This window comes from Scardinius erythrophthalmus, assembly GCF_964197995.2.
Source record: "Scardinius erythrophthalmus genome assembly, chromosome: 10".
Taxonomy (NCBI): domain Eukaryota; kingdom Metazoa; phylum Chordata; class Actinopteri; order Cypriniformes; family Leuciscidae; genus Scardinius; species Scardinius erythrophthalmus.
This window is the reverse complement of record NC_138230.1, coordinates 4,384,655-4,402,494: the sequence shown is the minus strand read 5'-3', so window position 1 is coordinate 4,402,494 and position 17,840 is coordinate 4,384,655. Positions and strand designations below refer to the sequence as shown.

Sequence of the window (17,840 nt, the reverse complement as noted above, 5' to 3'; positions counted from 1 at the left end):
ATTTCATGCCATTTGGGATTGAGTGCATTGTCCAGATGCTGGGATTTGAAGGTTTGTTCCCGGACTCTGAGCTGTGCGTATGTTGCAGACACACCAGACACAGTGGTGTCCTTCGCAGCCAGATTGTCGGCCTCCACTAAGTGAATACGCACAACTCCCTTGGGTAAGGGTTTCCGCAACTCTCCCACATTCAGATCTGGAACTAGAGGAAAACTTCAACGATTAGGATAAACCAGGAGCTGGGCAATTTTGTCCATGATCTTTTTGTTGGTGTAACTAGTGAACAGTTTTGTCCAAAAGGGCCCAGATAAGGTCAGTTCTGGTCTTTTGAGGAATATGGTCACATTACCCACGAATGGGAAATCATCCATCAGTGGCTCCAAAATGATGTGCATCATTCCTTTAAACTGTACATCAAATTTAGTGATTATATGGACATGCTCTACGCAGCTGATGTAAACATCAAGCCGAATTTGATCTTTTTCAGCCTTTGCTCCAACCACCTTAATCGACTTGATACCGAAGTCTATCTTAGACAAGCAGGAGGTAAGGTCATCCATAAGCAGCCTATTAAAATATGAAGAAATATGTAGCTAGACATGCTGGATAACCTCGCTTGGCCATTCATCCTCCACATCTGGGAGGTTGAGCTTTTAAAGATGGATGAGATTCCCTCCAGTTATCAACCCAAGAAAATCTTTGCATGAACATGTTTAAGTAGGAATTATAATTATTTGATTTTGGGGGCCATCTATCAATATTCTTGTCCATAACCACATTGAAATCTCAGACGAAAACCAAATAAGAGCTGATGTCTCTTATGCTGTGATGCTGTTTGATAAATTATTGTTTTTACCACAACAATTGGTGTCAGAAGTCGGGATCTCGTGGAAGTCTCTTCTGGTCCTGAGACGGCGGATTTGACAAACTGATCATCCTAGAAGCACCAGCTTTGATCTTACCTCGAATATTGAGAGAGAAGAGCCAAACTGCTTTCAGGGCCAGAGACTGAGGGACTCGACTGAGATCAGAGAGAACCCGGTGGCAGTAAAAGCGTCTCGGGTAAGAGACAGTAAAATTATATTATTTTGTGTGGTGTAATTGACATGACTGTGAGTGAACCATAGTGGCTGGAACTATCTCTTTGGTACGGGCAGAGAAGGTTTTCCAGGGGGAGATTGTAACCTGAGGAAGTCAAGTCAATATTGTGCCGAAAACTAGCTTGTAAAAGTGGAAGGAAGAACCAAACCTGATTAATTAGGGGAAACCAGAATCAATCGAGCGCTGGAAAGCGCTCACGGAAAGATTTTGAGTAAGCCGTAATTACAGAGCATCTTTGCTACCCTTGCCCATTTGAGGTGACACAATCTGATCTGTTGAAGACGTTTGACAGATTATTAGACGCGCGTCGAAGGAGAATCCAGGAGAGATAGAGATCAGCCAATATGGGGTCATCTCAAAGCAAGCTTAAAAAAAATTCATACACCGGTTTTTCTGTAAAATGGGGAAAAAATACGGCTAGAAATGCATGCAAGAAATTGGGAAACGGAGAATTGTTTAACAAAGGGGTTGTTGTAGTCGTGTTCAGCATGTGTGTAAACTGTGAACAGACAGTAGTTTGTTGAACTGAAGAAGATAGAAGAAAATGAAAATAAATGCAGAAAGAATTAGCATTTACGGGGAAAGATAGTAGGAAAAGAGAGAATATTTTTCTTGATGGAAATTACAAACAGTGAATTGTTGGATTGCAGATGAAAGAGAGCAGATGCAGAAGGAACTGGCATGCAGGGAAAGAGAGAATTCATGGAAGTATTTATGAACGCCTGTTAAGGCAAATTAAGTCGAAATGGTATAAAAAGTTTGATCAAGCAGAATGGGGAAAATTCTATATTTTAGAGATAAAAAAATTATTGAAATGACGATGTGAATACATTTTATTTTATTAATGTTATGAAAACAAGGGTATTTAAGAATAGATTGACGTATTGTTGTAACGAGTTGAAGGTGCGAGCGGCTAGGAAAGCTGTGTAATTTAGGGACTGAGATATGAGTAATATAATCTTGTGGTTTCTGTGACACAGTAGAGATAAGAGGGACTGAGGAATAATTATATTAAGTTGAATCTGCAGACTAACCATTTGATTGAAGAATAAGCTTTTAAACCAGTGTTGATGAAATTGATGACACGTTAAAGTTTTATACTGTATGAAGAGTAACTGAACAGTCCTGATACACATCGTGAGATAAAAGAGAGCAAATGCTGTAAGCAGCTCTGAAGAGATTTGCAGATGATGATTTGTGAAAGCTTGATTGTGATTAGAAAGATAAACAATAACTTTGAATTATTCGAACCAAAAAAAAAACCAAAACGATACAGATTTGAAGAAAATTCTGTGTTAATATGGGCTAGAAAGTAGATCAATGTTAATATGATGAAATTAAAGATACTAATAATATATGATAATTATGATAATTAAATAGAAATTTAAAAGTACCGGCAACTAAAAGGATGATTGTGTTTTGAATGAAACGCTTTGATAAGGTTTTAGATGATAGAGAGAGACAAATCTAACGAGTGATTTATAATTAGAGAGTGCAGCCTCAGTTAGTGTGAATCCTAGAAGCAGATTGATAAACTCCCAGAGAAAACATTGAAGTCAGGTATTAAATTATGGTAATTGAGAACCTGACAACTAAAATTGAGATGAAACGTTATTAAGAACTAGAATAATTATTATTCTTTCTTTAAGATAAAATAAGCAGAAGCAGTGTTACAGGATTAACTAAATGTAAAATATATGAGAAAGGCATTTGATTAAACAGAAAGCTTGTTGTTGACTATGAAAAGAACTAAGAGCTGATGTTTTGGGTTCAGAAGATAAGCTTGTGATTGGCTGAAACAGGTTTGCTAATCTGAATCTGGTGTGTGCTCGGCTGAACTGCCCGTGCGACAGAGACTAAATCTGAGTATGGGCAAAAGACAACAATAAAAAAATTATGTTTGTATTGAAAGCGTATGTAATTATGGCAAAGATGCCTTAAGTTGGGCTAGAATTAAAAGTTTTCTGTTTTTGAAGATGCAAAGTCCTGAATGCCTCTGAACAGTCTGTCTCTCTCATTCAGTGTCAGCTAGAAGCTGTAATCTGAGCCTGTGTCATAAGTGATAATAAGCTATTATAGTAAAGCACAGTGTTTCACGTGAAGACCATAGAAATGTTAAAATAAATCCTGCTACAGGCAGTTCAGGTCTGACACATTTAGAGGGCAATTTGTAAAACTGAATGATTTTAAAGAAGTGTGTTATTGACCTGTCTCCCTGTGAACACTATTAGGTCTGAATGGCTCTGTGTGACTCTTGAATGTGCCTTTCCTATAAGCTCCAGAGAACAACAGATTCTGTTGAAGGAAAGAAAGAAAAGTCAAAGATTGGGTGTAGGGAAAGAGCGGTAACCGGTGTTGCACGAGGTGGCTACTCAACGACGGGTAAGATCCTCTTTGGCCAAGCTGAGGGCAACCTAAGGCAGGGGGTCACCGCCGCCACTGGGCATCTCCTGACGGGGGTGTTTTAGGTGAGATGGGCATGAGTTGAACAGATGCCTGTGTATGGCCAGCGGCATCCAGATGTCATTGAGGGGGGATGAAGCTGTGTTACGGCAGTCTGCCCCAGAAATGTGAGTTCCTCTATACCACTCACCAGAAACCGGGTTGATTGTATGGCTTGTTTTTCATCGTGACAAGCGTCTACAACTATGCCAGGGGACAACACCCTGAAGAGAAGAAGATTACAGCTTAAGAGCTGATCCGAATGGGCTTTCAAGAGCCAGCAGAGACCACTGAACTAATCAAATTATCTGTTGTGGAGACAGTAACACACTTTTGTAATGTTAGTTTCCTGATGGGCAAGGAAAACGCAGAGATTGTGTAGATTTGAACTAATCTGTCAGTTCTGACTCCTGTAGGCCATTAGACATGACAAAAGACAAATGAAAGTCTGGATAACAAAGGAAAGGTCAAAGGTTAGTATAATGAATTACATTCTGTCTAAATTACAGTCTTAGGAGGCTGTTGAAGAATATGATTTGTTTACAGAGAGGGAGACTTTGGGACAAATGGTATTGTGTCTGTCTTTCTGCGGTCTGTGCGCTGAAGTAATGAATAATGAACCAAAACAACCCAGCTAAAGTCAAATGAGTAATGAACAAACATGCTTTGAAACGGGTTAAGAGACTGTCAAATTAGATAAAGACTTAAAATCTTATTATAAACGTTAATCTTTTTAGAGAACATATGTGAATATGAAAATATGAGTGATTTATAGTCAGGTGTGTGTGTGTGTGTGTGTGTGTGTGTGTGTGTGTGTGTGTGTGTGTGTGTGTGTGTGTGTGTGTGTGTGTGTGTGTGTGTGAGGGATGAATGGACTTTAGGTCTTGGTAAGTGTTAGCTTAGGGGAGCTGTTCTGTCTGAATAGTGTCTGTGTGTGTGTCATTAACATCTGGAGTGAGTGTTTCAGCATTATAGATGGGTTAAGGCACATGATAAATCTGAAAGTAAGCTGAGGATTGTGAGTCGATCTGATGAGAAGAACACAGAACATGGGACGAGCTTTAAGTTGGTTGATCATCGAGCTCTGTCTGTTAGTTATTACTCTGGTCATTTATGATGTGCAGTAGATTTGAATTACTTTCTGGACAGGTTTAAGTGTTGATGTGTAAATTAGGATTGTGAAGACGTAGATAGCCGTCCGTCATGTGTTGAGACAGTGTTATAGATTCAACAGCGACATCAAAGTGACACGTAGGCTAAGCAAATGTCAGATTATCCAGAGAGCCCTGAACGGTTATGTATTGTAAAAGGGGGAGATTGTTGTTTGACTGACGTTGACTAAGTCTGCACACCACGACCTGACCTGACCAATGGATGACCTGGAGAATGTTCGTAGATGACAGTTGCTTAAGAGACCAAACAATAGGCCTGAAAAGCAAGATACGCTGTGAGACTCAGGGCCATTGCCCTTACAATAGTTTAATATCAGGGTTTCCGCGGGGTCTTAAAAAGTCTAAAATTCTGAACTTTAAATTTAAGGCCTTAAAAAGTCTTAAAAATGGCCAGATTTTAATCCTAGGTCTTAAATTTAATTAAGTCAGGTCTAAAAAAAAGTGTTCACCCTCATTCATTTCCAGAAACGCTTGCCGCAGAAAGTTATTACAAAGTAGCAAAAAAGTATGGAGTTGTAGTCTATAAAGCGGAGCCCTAGAGCAGGGTCTCCCACACGTCGCTCGCGAGCTCCAGTCCCTCGTGGCCTGATATGTTTGTTCAAATGTCGACATTTTTTTTTTACTTTTTTTTTTTTTTTTTTACCTTAGAAACTTTTCAGAATGCCGCAAACGCACCGCAGGTCATGTGACAGGAACCAACCAATCACCCCTTTCCATAACAACACTGAAAGCTCAGTCAACATGAAGGATGGGGGTGCACCCAAACACTACTAATAAATATAAGCTAATGTGTAAATGTCAGTAATTTGTTTTTTGACTCATTCTTTTTATAAAAAAATATTTAAAGGCTGAAATATGAGGTTTATCTTTGTATAAAACCTTTTTTTGTCAAAACTTTATTTGAACTTGTACATATTAGTAGACAAAATACTAATATACTTAATATCTGGCCATCATTTTTAATGGTATTTTAATGTTTACGTAAACAAAAAGTGCATATTGATGCTAATCTGCTGTTTTTCGACATAAAACTTGTTGAATTGACTTCATTCTGTAGTATTAGTACTTTTTGAACAGGATTCTGTGATTACTGTGATAATTTTGGTCACTTTAATCATCTCATCATTTCCTCTCTAGTTATGATCAGCATAAACTGAAAGATGATCCCTCTGGGTTTGTCGCTGCTCGCTTGTTCACGCTCAAGTCGATGTATGGTATCGACAGTGTGTGGAAGTGTGTCCTTTGCTTCTGGTAAAAGCTTCTGGCAGACCTGGATAACCCTCTGCCGAACATCCTCCCTCTCCTTTTCAGGGATCCCGTAGAGTCTCAGTCTTCTTCACTTGTGTCTCCGCTACACCGAGCTTACCTTTAACGCCATTAACTTTGGCACATACAAACTCAACGGCTGTCTTCACGTCGGCGATCTGTGTTTTCGTTAACGGCCTCTTTCATGCTCGCGATCGCTCGTTCTCCGCCACCGTTCGTTCCAGGGCATCAGAACGATTATTAGTTAGAATCGCTCGTTCTTAGAGTTGTGAGAGGACATTAGCGGTATCAGTGCTTTCTGTCTTCCGCTGTTTTATAACAGGAGACTTGCATGCCGAGGGAAAACTACTTCAGCATAATATCTGCACAGTCCATCTCTGACTCGAGGTAATCTTGTAAATTGTCACTCAAAAGTTGGTTTGAGACTCGCTGTTCTGTAGATGTAGCTTTAGCAGGATTAGCTTTGGCTTGACATACATTCTTGTTCTTTCTTTTTTCCCATTTTCAGTCACTATAATCGTAGTAAAAGCCTCGTATGCACCAGAAGAAAGATAAACAGTCTTTCTTACCGCACTACAAATCGAATTATTAATTTTCTTGTCATACCCCATGATATTAACATAAAAATGTGCTTATATATATATATATATATATATATATATATATATACACTAAAAAATTTACCGTAAAATTTACAGTAACTTACTGGCAACAATTAGCCAGTAAGTTACTGTGAATACTTTTTACAGTAAGGGTACTGTACTTCCATTTACAGTATTTTATGTATACACTGTGAAATCAAAAACAATTAAATACTGTGATTTTAGTTGTTTTTACAGTAACTTACTGGCTAATTGTTGCCAGTAAGTTACTGTGAATACGTTTTACAGTAAGGGTACTGTACTTCCATTTACAGTATTTTGTGTATTCACTGTAAAATAAAAAACAATTAAACACTGTGATTTTAGTTGTATTTACAGTATTGATTGTTTTACTGTAGAAGAAAAAAATAAATACGTCTGTATGCGGTCAGGAGATAACAGTTAATCACTGTAAATTCAGTTTCTCACTGTACAATTTAAATACTGTATCACTGATTTAATATTAGCCATCATTAAAAGAATCAACCATATTCTATATTGCAATCAACTGCAGACAATAAGAAAATTGTTAATAGTTATTTATTTAGAAACATTTGGTGAACAGGAATGACAAAACAGGTACAACATAAAGGGATAATGGACATTGGACAACATGCCTTTATACCATCCAAAGTTAACACACATTCTATGTTTGTAATGCAGCCACAACGCCCAGCGGAGTGTGTTAACTTTGGATAGTCTAATGGCGTGAAGTCTATTATCCCGCTTATTCTACTGTTGCTAAATTTAAGTTACGACAGAAGAAAATTTTACAAAACGAGGTATTTCATTACAAGTTTTGTAAAGTTACAGAGCAAACTGTTACTAGTTCATTCATTAGTTCCGCATGACAGGTTGCTATGACAGAACAATAATGCAAATTGATACAATACGGTCAAAACATGTAACTACTTTAAAGCCGTGCAAATAACTGATTATTACCACATTCTAAAGAGCAATAAATAACACTATGGCAATATTGAAATAAAATAAAACATTGAACATTAAAAAATTAAATATTTAACATTTGCATGAACATTTAAAACAGAAAGGAAAATAAACTTCCCCTGCCACTTGACAAAGGTCTATGACCTCTTGCATGCCCTGACCTTGGAGACCTAGAATCCCAGTTGGAGCCCTGAAATGAAAGTTGCTAACCAACACTAGCAGAGCAGCCATTGCATTGCATATGCAGCCCCTGGATTTCGAGTCCATAGTGAGCATTTTTTAGCGACAGACTATTTAGAGAGTTGTACTTTCAATACAACCGGTTTACAAGCTTACCGTGTTGAATCGAGCTACGGCAAGCAGAGAGTTATGAACACTGGCTGGTTATGTACTTGCTCAAACATTTATTTTGGATAATTTTTAACCCAAAAAAGCTACGGACTAGAGCTTTAAATAACAGATATAAGATTAAAATAATATCAGATTTGTATCATTTTAAATAAACACACAAATAAAACAGATGAAAAGTTAATATAAGTAAGAAATGTACTTTTGCTATGGTTAAATGTTCAGTGATATCTTACAGAGATTTCAGAATTTTGGCACATTTTTCCTCTATATAGTTTTGATATGGCAACTAGTAAATACACTGAGTTTCTTCATGCTGGCGTGTGTGGAAGTGTTTAAAACAAGTGTGTGACAACTAGCCCCGCGTTACACTGTGTCCAGCTCTACTCACTCATTAGATATTAGCACTTATTTCAATACACAATAGTAATTCAAATTACTTTATGTACAAAACTAATGTAAAATAATCACAACAGATGCATGAAAATAAAAAAACAATAAAAGCAAAGAATAATAAATTATTAAAAATGTATTAAGAAAATATATATATATATATATATATAGGTATCTTTATAGCCATCTTTATAGCCATCTTGGCCACACACACACGCACGCCCAACCCCCCCCCCCCATCCCCCCCATCCCCCCCCAAGTCAGTCACTGGAAAATGGAGATGTGCATCTGTGTGAGAAGATACACTCTTAAAAATAAAGTTATTTTCTTTGAAATGTTCTTGTTATACTCCATGATATTACAATAAAAAGTGTTTATATATATATATATATATATATATATATATATATATATATATAAAGGTTCTTTATTGGCATTAATGGTTCCATGAAGAGCCATAAAAAGGTTCTTTATGAATGAAAAGTGTTTTTTGATCATTAAAATGTTATAGAAAAAATGGAATCACAAAACTGTTCACATTGTCTACTTGTATGCATGTGTGTGTGTGAATGTGTTACATATACACTGTGTGTGTGTGTGTGTGTTTGTTTGTTTGTTAGATAAGGAATGGATGGAGAGTGAATGTCCTTTCCAAGGATCGCCACCTTGACGTGGTGGAAAGGCTTGTGTGTGCCAGTGATCCCAAGAGTGAGTAATTCTGGAGCTTTTTACTCCAGTCTGACTGACTTAAGGCTGAGGTTCCAGACTAAGTGCGATCCAAATGGGCAGTAACCAAATAAAATAATTTTTGAAGCATAATTACTTGATTTTGTCTTTCTTGATCCACACACACATTCAGACACGCTCACTAACACACACACAAGTTTAAATGAAGTAGTAATTAGTAATTTCATCTTTATACGTTGTTCTGATGCAGAGAATATAGGTCTTGTAAAACGGTTGCTTGTGAACTGGGGAGCAAACATCTTATTTTGTGGGTAATTTAATAAATTAAAGTTTTTTAAGGAACAGGACTTGTTCAACAGTGTGAAGGCTAAGTCTATTTCTTTTTTTATTTACTACTACCGAAGGGCACGACACTCGAAACCTGCTCAGGGTTCACGCTATTTTTGACACGTGACACAAGTCACGTGACTGTGTGTGGAAACGAAGCTTCGGACGTCACAGATCACATGGTTATGGCAAAACGAATCAAGCTCCGATACACTGCTGCAACGTGTGATGTTTTGTTTTTTGATACAAGCTTCGAAGCCTCGGTGCCGAACGTCTCATCACTATGGATTATCCTTTCATTAAAACACTGCATTTGGATCCTCAACCCTCGTGTCTCGGAGCAGTTCGTTACATCACGTGATATACATGTGCCACACTGATTGGTCAGTTGTGTATAAACACTAGTTTAGCGACACGTGAGACTCTTTGTATTTTCTGGTTTGTAGTAAGAGTTTATTTAGGGCGTCTTCGCCGCTGAAGATCTTTTCTTTTGTTTTAATTTTGGGTTTTTGGTGAATGTTGATTTTAGTTAGATTAGAAATTTATTTTGTTTGTATATAGTAAGATTGTTTTTTGTTTCTTTCTTTGATTTGGCTCGGTCTAGTTCTCTTCTCTTTTCCTCGTTCTATTGTGAACCTTTTCCTTGGTCTGTTGTCTAGGACTAGATGTTGATATCCCTCAATAAGCACTTGGGGCACCGATGGAAGTCCGTGGGATGGTCAAATGAGTGAGGGCACCCTTTGGGTTATCAAGTGGGCGCCCTCCTCCTCCTGGCGTAGGCCTATTGATGATTTCTGGTGTGGTTGTATTTTTCATTTAAAAAAAAAATATTGGTATGCATTTGTTTTGAACTGTTGTCTTTAATTTGAAGTGTTACAATGGAAAGCTGGAAATTTCCATCAATGGCGGGGATAGAGTAAATAGAGAGTCATGAACAAAATATTACAATAATAGATTACCACAAATTAGTTAAAGGAGCTGTATGTAGGATTGTGGCCAAAACTGGTACTGCAATCACTTTAAAAATACTGTAGAGAGGTGTATCCCCTCCCCCTCCCCCCTGACTCGAGGTTGCCAGATAAGCTGAAGGATTCAGCAGAAACGTAGGCTGCTTCAATGGTCATACAGGTCAACTTGCAGCATGTGTAACTTATAGGGTTGCCAACTTCAGAAAAGGAAAATACAGGACAATCGTGGTTATTTATAGGAAAATGAGGGACACTCAAAACTGTACATCATTTCAGTGTCTGCAGTTAAATATGTGTTTAAAAGGTTATCAGACATGAACACATTTGTATTGCTTTACCTATTTATGTATTTAATTCATACATAAAATACAAAAAGTCATACATAAAAAAAAAATCACATTACAAACAAACCATCATTCAAAATAGCAGCATTTATCTAAAATAGAAAGCTTTTTAACATTATATAGGCTTACAGTTTAAAAGTTTAGTAGATTATTTTTTTGGAAAAAAAAAATTTAAAGAAAGTATTTGCCTACTTTTATTCAGCAAGGATGCATTACATTAATCAAAAGTGACAGTAAAGACATTTATAATGTTACAAAAGCTTTCTATTTACTTTCTAAGGCTTTTTTTTACATTATTAATAATCAGAAATGTTTTTTGAGCATATTATTCCTTCAGGTAGATTACATGTTTTCTTGCGTGGCTGGATGTTAGACTCATGAACAATAATCACGTTGTTTGCATTCGCCAAAATTGTTTTGCCGAAATCAAAACGTGGACAGTAAAAGGTTATTACCGTTAGCGCGAGACGAGTCCGGCTTGAAGCGGAAGCAACCAGACAGCAGAGGATTATGTTCGCAAATCAAACAATGATTTGTCTAAAAACAGTGATTAAAAAAAACTGTGATTGGATGATGATGACAGGTGTCGGTGATCATTCTCAAGTGTCGTGGTCAGCACTGCTGCTGTTACTATTGTATCAGTCAGTGGTTAGATCAGCTTGTCAAAAAACGGGACATGGGAGGTCACGCACGGGACAAATATATTAGGCCCAAAATACGGGACGTCCCACCTAATTCGGGACAGTTGGCAACCCTAGTAACTTAGTCCACGATATACTGTACTTGAAGAACGAATGACGAATCTTTTTTTTTTTCTGAGGTAAAGTTAGGCTTCTGTCTCTGTTGTTTTCCTCAGCGTCTCCGCATAATGACAGAGAAACGGGCTCCATAATGCATTGCTAATACGTCCATGTGAGCTAATGTTACGTTACTTTGCACGAACATGCATAACTTTGTTCGACTGTCATGAATATATGAAATGTCCATTGACATCAAGTACAAGTTAGCCAAGCATAGATGAATCTTACCTGTCCAGGAGGAAATTAGCAACGTTGCGTCTGTGTTCAAATTCTTCTCCGTTTTCAGCCGTCTCCCTCTTTCAAAAGCATCTCCAATACAAATTCTGTTTTTATTTCGAACTTTGTCACGACGAATTTCTGAATTATAACAAGGTCTTTTTGATTTAGTAACGTTAGACATGTTTATCCGACTAGAGTTAGGGTAGGTAAGAGCAGAGCTGGCAACCCGGATCCCGAAACACTACTGACTTCGTGATTGGTCGATAGGTGGAGGGAGGCGCATCAGGCCAAAACACAAAATGACAACATCAACATCAGTTGAGGGCTGCAAGTCCACTTTTTAAATGACAATATCCTAGCCATGCTACTGTTGTCAGTGATATAAGTATTTGAAATGAACATGATTTCTTAATGTCTGGTGACACATCAGGGCCATTTTATGATTAATTGAAATAGATTTCTTACATACAGCTCCTTTAAAAGTAATGTAATAGAATAGAACAGAGATTATAGAATTGAGACAAGCCTTAATATAGTTAATTTGTCAGATAAACCTCACATAGAAAGATCTAGTTAGTTCTTTCTATCTCTCCATCCAGACATTAATGCTGTACCTCAGATCAGTTGATTTCACTGGTTTGTCCAGAACGGTCACTCTTCATGGACACACAGCTGGACTCTGAGTTTCATCTCTGACGGCTGAATCGACTTATAATAGAATACAGTTAATCATTCATATAGAAGATTTAATGTGGAGTTGGCAATAGATCAAAGACAGCATATGGAATGTATATTCTGCAATTCTAAATGAAAACATGATTAACCATTTTATTACTGAAAGGTGTCCATAGATTATGAGTTCAAATTAAAAAAATAGATTTTCATGTAACATTTAAAAGTGGCGATGCATCATTGGTTAAAAGGCAATAGATGATTTAATTATGAATGTTACTATAATCAAAGACATTTGAATATGTTTGGTGGGCTGAATTACTCAAATTAAGTCATTAAATAAATATTATATATGGAGATGTTTGTAGTAGAGCGTTTGCAGTGTAAATGTCACTTCTGTAGAAACAAAAGTCAAGTCACCTTTATTAATACAGCGCTTTTTACAATACAGATGTTTTCAAAGCAGCTTTACAGTGAAAACAGGACAATAATCCAACACGGTTTGTTTCTGCTGTACAACAGATCTAGAAGAAAATAGTGTCATAGTCCAGCTTAAGTAAGTTCAGTGTTGATTCATTTCTGTTGTAAAAAGGTTATTACTTTAGTTCATTTATCTATAGAGCCGCTCAGGAGAAAACCGTGATGTCATCGTCCAGCTCAGTTCAGTTCTCATATAATGGTGTCAGATCAGATCAATAATATTGTTGAATATTAAGTGTCCTCAACTAAGCAAGCCAGAGGCTACAGTGCAGGAACTCAAACTCCATCAGTGACAGAATGGAGAAGAAAACCTTGGCAGAAACCAGACTCAGTCGCTCAGTTCTCCTCTGACCAACGAGAGAACAGTGTATGATTATGATTCAGGCATTACAGGTCAGAGGTCATGATTCTGTTGAATGTGATTGTGTCTGTAGAGGCTCTTTATTCTCCATCAGCTGATCCAGAGAAGGTCAGACTAACATCTAAAACCTGTTAGTAAAACACAGACAGTCAAATGTGTGCGACATTATTTCATTATCAACTTTAGAACAACTAAAAGAAACTACTGAGATGATTAAGTGAGACATTATAATATAATACTGAGATACACGATTGTTAAAGCTTATCTATAATCCTGTATGACTGTCCTCTTTCTATGTCACTGGGTCAGTTTTATTTATGATAAAGAATCTAGTGATAAATATTTACCATTATCTTTTATTGCAATTGACATTGACAATGATAAAAACAAAATATTGAATTGTTTGAAATATAAAGAAACTTGAAGATTTTTGATTGTTGCTATAAACTATAATGAAAAAATAAATGAATTAAACTCTTATTAAACATGTTTATAGTGAGTAATTCACCATCACAATGAAAGTAAACTAAGAAACTAAATTAACTTTCAATTAAATATGAACAGTTTTAATCATCACTACTCACAGAAGCGTCTCCAGTTTATAATGTGGATCTTTCCACAGATCAGAGAGCTGCTCGACTCCAGAATCTCCTACTTTATTCCCTGTCAGACTCAGTTCTCTCAGGTGTGAGGGGTTTGATCTCAGAGCTGAAGTCAGATCAGCACAACCTTCATCTGTAACACCACAATCCCACAACCTGTAGAGAACAATGACACTCTTCAGTCTCTCAGTTCAGGATCTACAGCTCAGATAAGCAGAACTTCACAATCAGAGACTTAATCCACGGCACCATTAGCAGGTCCAGTCTAAGGTTCAGACCCGCTTCTACAAACTGCTTGATTAGTTAGTTTCCATTTGATAAAAAATTACAAGAATATTCAATAACACTTTATTTAACAGTGTCCTTGTTACATATGTTACATGAACTAATAACAGTAAATTGTGCATAATTACATGCAACTAACCCTCAACCAAATCCTAATCCTACCCTTACCCTATAGTGAGTACATGTAGTTGCTTAATATTACTCAGTACTTAAAGGTGCCCTAGAATGTGAAATTGAATTTATCTTGGCATAGTTAAATAACAAGAGTTCAGTACATGGACATGACATACAGTGAGTCTCAAACACCATAGTTTTCTCTTTCTTATTTAAAGAGCAACTTGCAGGTTAGAAGACCAAACAAGTCAATGTATAGAAAAATAATGTAGGAACTAGATTTTCTTTAAAAAAAAAAATATAAATATGCTACAGTGGCTTCTGGAGTCGTTTTTGTGAGAAAATTTTACTTCCGCATCTGAAAATGGGCGTGACGGGCGAGAGTCGTGACGTAGCACGAGGGAGAGCGGTCGATTCAAACAACAGGGAAATATGGATTGCAATGACATTTCGGACGCTGAGGAAATTGTTTACGGACCACAGCCATACAATTATGAGCCTGCTAGGCTGCCAAGAGAGCAGGGACAGGCCAGGATTAATGTTAGACAGAACATATCGGAACTTACAATAACAGAAACTAAGCTTTGATCAGGCGTTTGTCATGCTCATTAATATCCGCCCAGACTAACGTTACGTGATATAACTTAGCAGTTTCTCATGGAGAGACAGAGAGATATTTATTCATGATACATTTTTTGTTCCATAGGTGCTTGTGTGGGAAATGCGAGGCAGTGTTTACAGCTGAGGAAAGTCAGTGTTGCAGGGAGGTGGATGCATACTGGGCCTTAGTGGAAAATGCCAAACTTCCATGGTTGCAGTTAGTGTTACTACAGTAAAGCCATGCTGAATGTTGCTGATCTGGGGACACTGGATAGTTCGTTCATTCATTGCACAATGTTTATTCCTGGTTTTCACGTCAGCGCTGTTTGATTCGTTAATAACGGAGAAATGTGAATATTTCTCACTAGATCTCGCAGCGATGTTATTACTTCAGTGGCGAATTCTTTATTTACTGGATCTCGCAGTTAGGCTACAGTGTTGCTTGATCAGGCTCGCGCTGCACTGGTCCAAACTGATAAACGGTCCACACAAACACAATAACGAGTAACTGTTAGCTCAGTTTCGTTCCGCTTACATTGCGTTTGCCAGTTGATGTTGTGCTCGCGCCTACATCCAGCGGGAGAACCCGAAGATGCGTGCACTGAAGGAACCGCACTAGCTCTGAGTCTCACCCGGTTCTTACTTCGGTATCCCATGTTGAACTCCTTCATATCGCCGGGACGATAATCCTCCGATCTGAAGTGAACGCTACACACGACCGCGTTTTCCGAAGCCGACGCGGAAAAGAAATCCCGTCTCTTCACCTGCACAACCCGCACCCAGGCACGAATGATAGCACCGTCCTTTTTCCTGTTAGGAAACCGGTGGACTCGATGTCCTGACAGGCTGGAGTTTTTGCAAGCTCCACAAACACATAAATTTACCATGACGATGATAAATTGAAATACAAAAACTACTGAAAACACACTGTCTCACGACCGCTCTTACTGAATACCAACCCACTCTGCACTGAGCTGCGGCAGAGCACAGCACACATCTCCCTCGTGTGACGTAAAATGACGCAATGTTGAAAAAAAAGCGGTTTGTACGAGCAGTCAAAGAAACGCTTACTTTATCTACTAAATTGGTGTCATTATGTCGTTTTAAAACATTTTAAATCCTGCATTATCTTTTCATATGGTATTTTCATACACGGTTATATATTCATTTAGAATTTTTTTTTACCTGCAAGTTGCTCTTTAAATCTCGTTTTTGAAAAACACCCCTGACAAACAGGTGAATCTCCACATAACACCGACTGTGACGCAACAGTCGGGATCATTAATATGTACGCCTCTAAAAATTTGCATATGCCAGCCCATGCTCAGTGCCAGGCGAAACTGCACACCCGAATCATCAGAAGTTCTGCAGGTGAAGAAACAAGCAAGGATCATAGGGAAAATGGCAGATCTGTCTATAATCTATCAGTTTAATTCGAAGTTGTTAGTTGCTCTGCCCATTTCACCACGGACTGTTTTTCTAACCAGGCTTCTCTCAGCGTCTCATACTGACGAAGGGGCAATTTCAACTACCGTTATATTCCCGCAAGCGGTAAGTAGTGATTTTATTAACGATAATTTACACTGTGTTATCTAGATCCAGCGCGATATTGTTTTTTCCTCGAGAGACATCGTGGCTTACAAACGAGCGAGCGAAGCATGGCAGTTGCTCAGTTTGGATGTACAAATGAACACAAAAATAGTAAAAGTTTTCCAGATAGCTCTACATATAATGCCAGATATTTCATATGCAAGCATGTGAGCCAATCACAGCAGTGGGCAGCAACACAGAAGTCTCACAGCAGCCAATCACAGCAGTGGGCAACAACACTGAAGTCTCACAGCAGCCAATCACAGCAGTGGGCAACAACACTGAAGTCTCACAGCAGCCAATCACAGCAGTGGGCAACAACACTGAAGTCTCACAGCAGACACGCCCCTTCAAACTGAGCGTTCAAATCAGGGGATGAAATCAGGCTAGGAAATATGCCTTTTATTTCTAAATTATAACAAATTTTGATCTAAAAAACATACTAACATTATAAGGGCACCCCAGGAAACATTATAAAATAATAAAATAATCCATTCTACGGCCCCTTTAAATATATAATTACACTGTAACAATGACACCTTAAAATTAAGTGTAACCGAATATAATTTTTTTATGCAAATACCCAAAAATCATCAACATATCTGTATATGAACACGGTTGTCACATCTTTGCATCATCCAGTCATGTTTAATCTATCATTAATATTGTAAAATGATGTCAAACACATTGGAAAGAATCTAATGAAAATAAAATCAACATTTCCATTAGTAATTTCACAGTAGATTCTTTTTTTTTTGTATGGCAATCATTATTTACCATTAAAATAGAGGACTATGTTGGGACATTTTATACAATCTTACCTCAGTATCTCCAGTTTACAGTGAGGATCCTGCAGTAGATCAGAAAGCTGCTCGACTCCAGAATCTCCTACTTTATTCCATGACAGACCCAGTTCTCTCAGGTGTGAGGGGTTTGATCTCAGAGCTGAAGTCAGAGCGGCACAACCTTCATCTGTAATACCACAATACCTCAACCTGTAGAGAACAATGACACTCTTCAGTCTCTCAGTTCAGGATTTGACGTAGTTTACCTAACCTGAGAATAATCAACATAAGGTTAAAGGTGTCTAGAAATACGCACCATGAAACACTATCAAAAGTAAAATGAGCTCAGAAGTTTTGGAAAGAATCTAATAAAGATTATTCATCCTTTTCAGTGACTTGATGGTAAACTTTTTTTGTATATATTATATATTATTTTTGTATATCATTCATTATTCACCACAGGAGAGAAACAGACAACGTGAGACTTTTATACAATCTTACCACAGTTTCTCCAGTTTACAGTGAGGATCCTGCAGTAGATCAGAAAGCTGCTTGACTCCTGAATCTCCTACTTTATTATAAGACAGATCCAGTTCTCTCAGGTGTGAGGGGTTTGATCTCAGAGCTGAAGTCAGAGCAGCACAACCTTCATCTGTAACACCACAATCCCTCAACCTGTAGAGAACAATGACACT

At 37.7% G+C, this 17,840-nt stretch overlaps 1 protein-coding gene across 1 annotated transcript in view; it reads right to left on the bottom strand.

Moving 5' to 3' along the window:
* The window catches only part of LOC308697126 (uncharacterized protein), an 874,503-nt gene that overhangs the window by 585,215 nt on the left and 271,448 nt on the right, over positions 1 to 17,840 (bottom strand). The window contains exons 10-11 of the mRNA XM_081376239.1: positions 17,647 to 17,820; positions 17,182 to 17,355 (exon numbers count right to left, since the gene is read on the bottom strand). Of these exons, the coding sequence (XP_081232365.1) occupies positions 17,182 to 17,355; positions 17,647 to 17,820 (348 nt within the window). The remainder of the gene's footprint in view (positions 1 to 17,181; positions 17,356 to 17,646; positions 17,821 to 17,840) is intronic.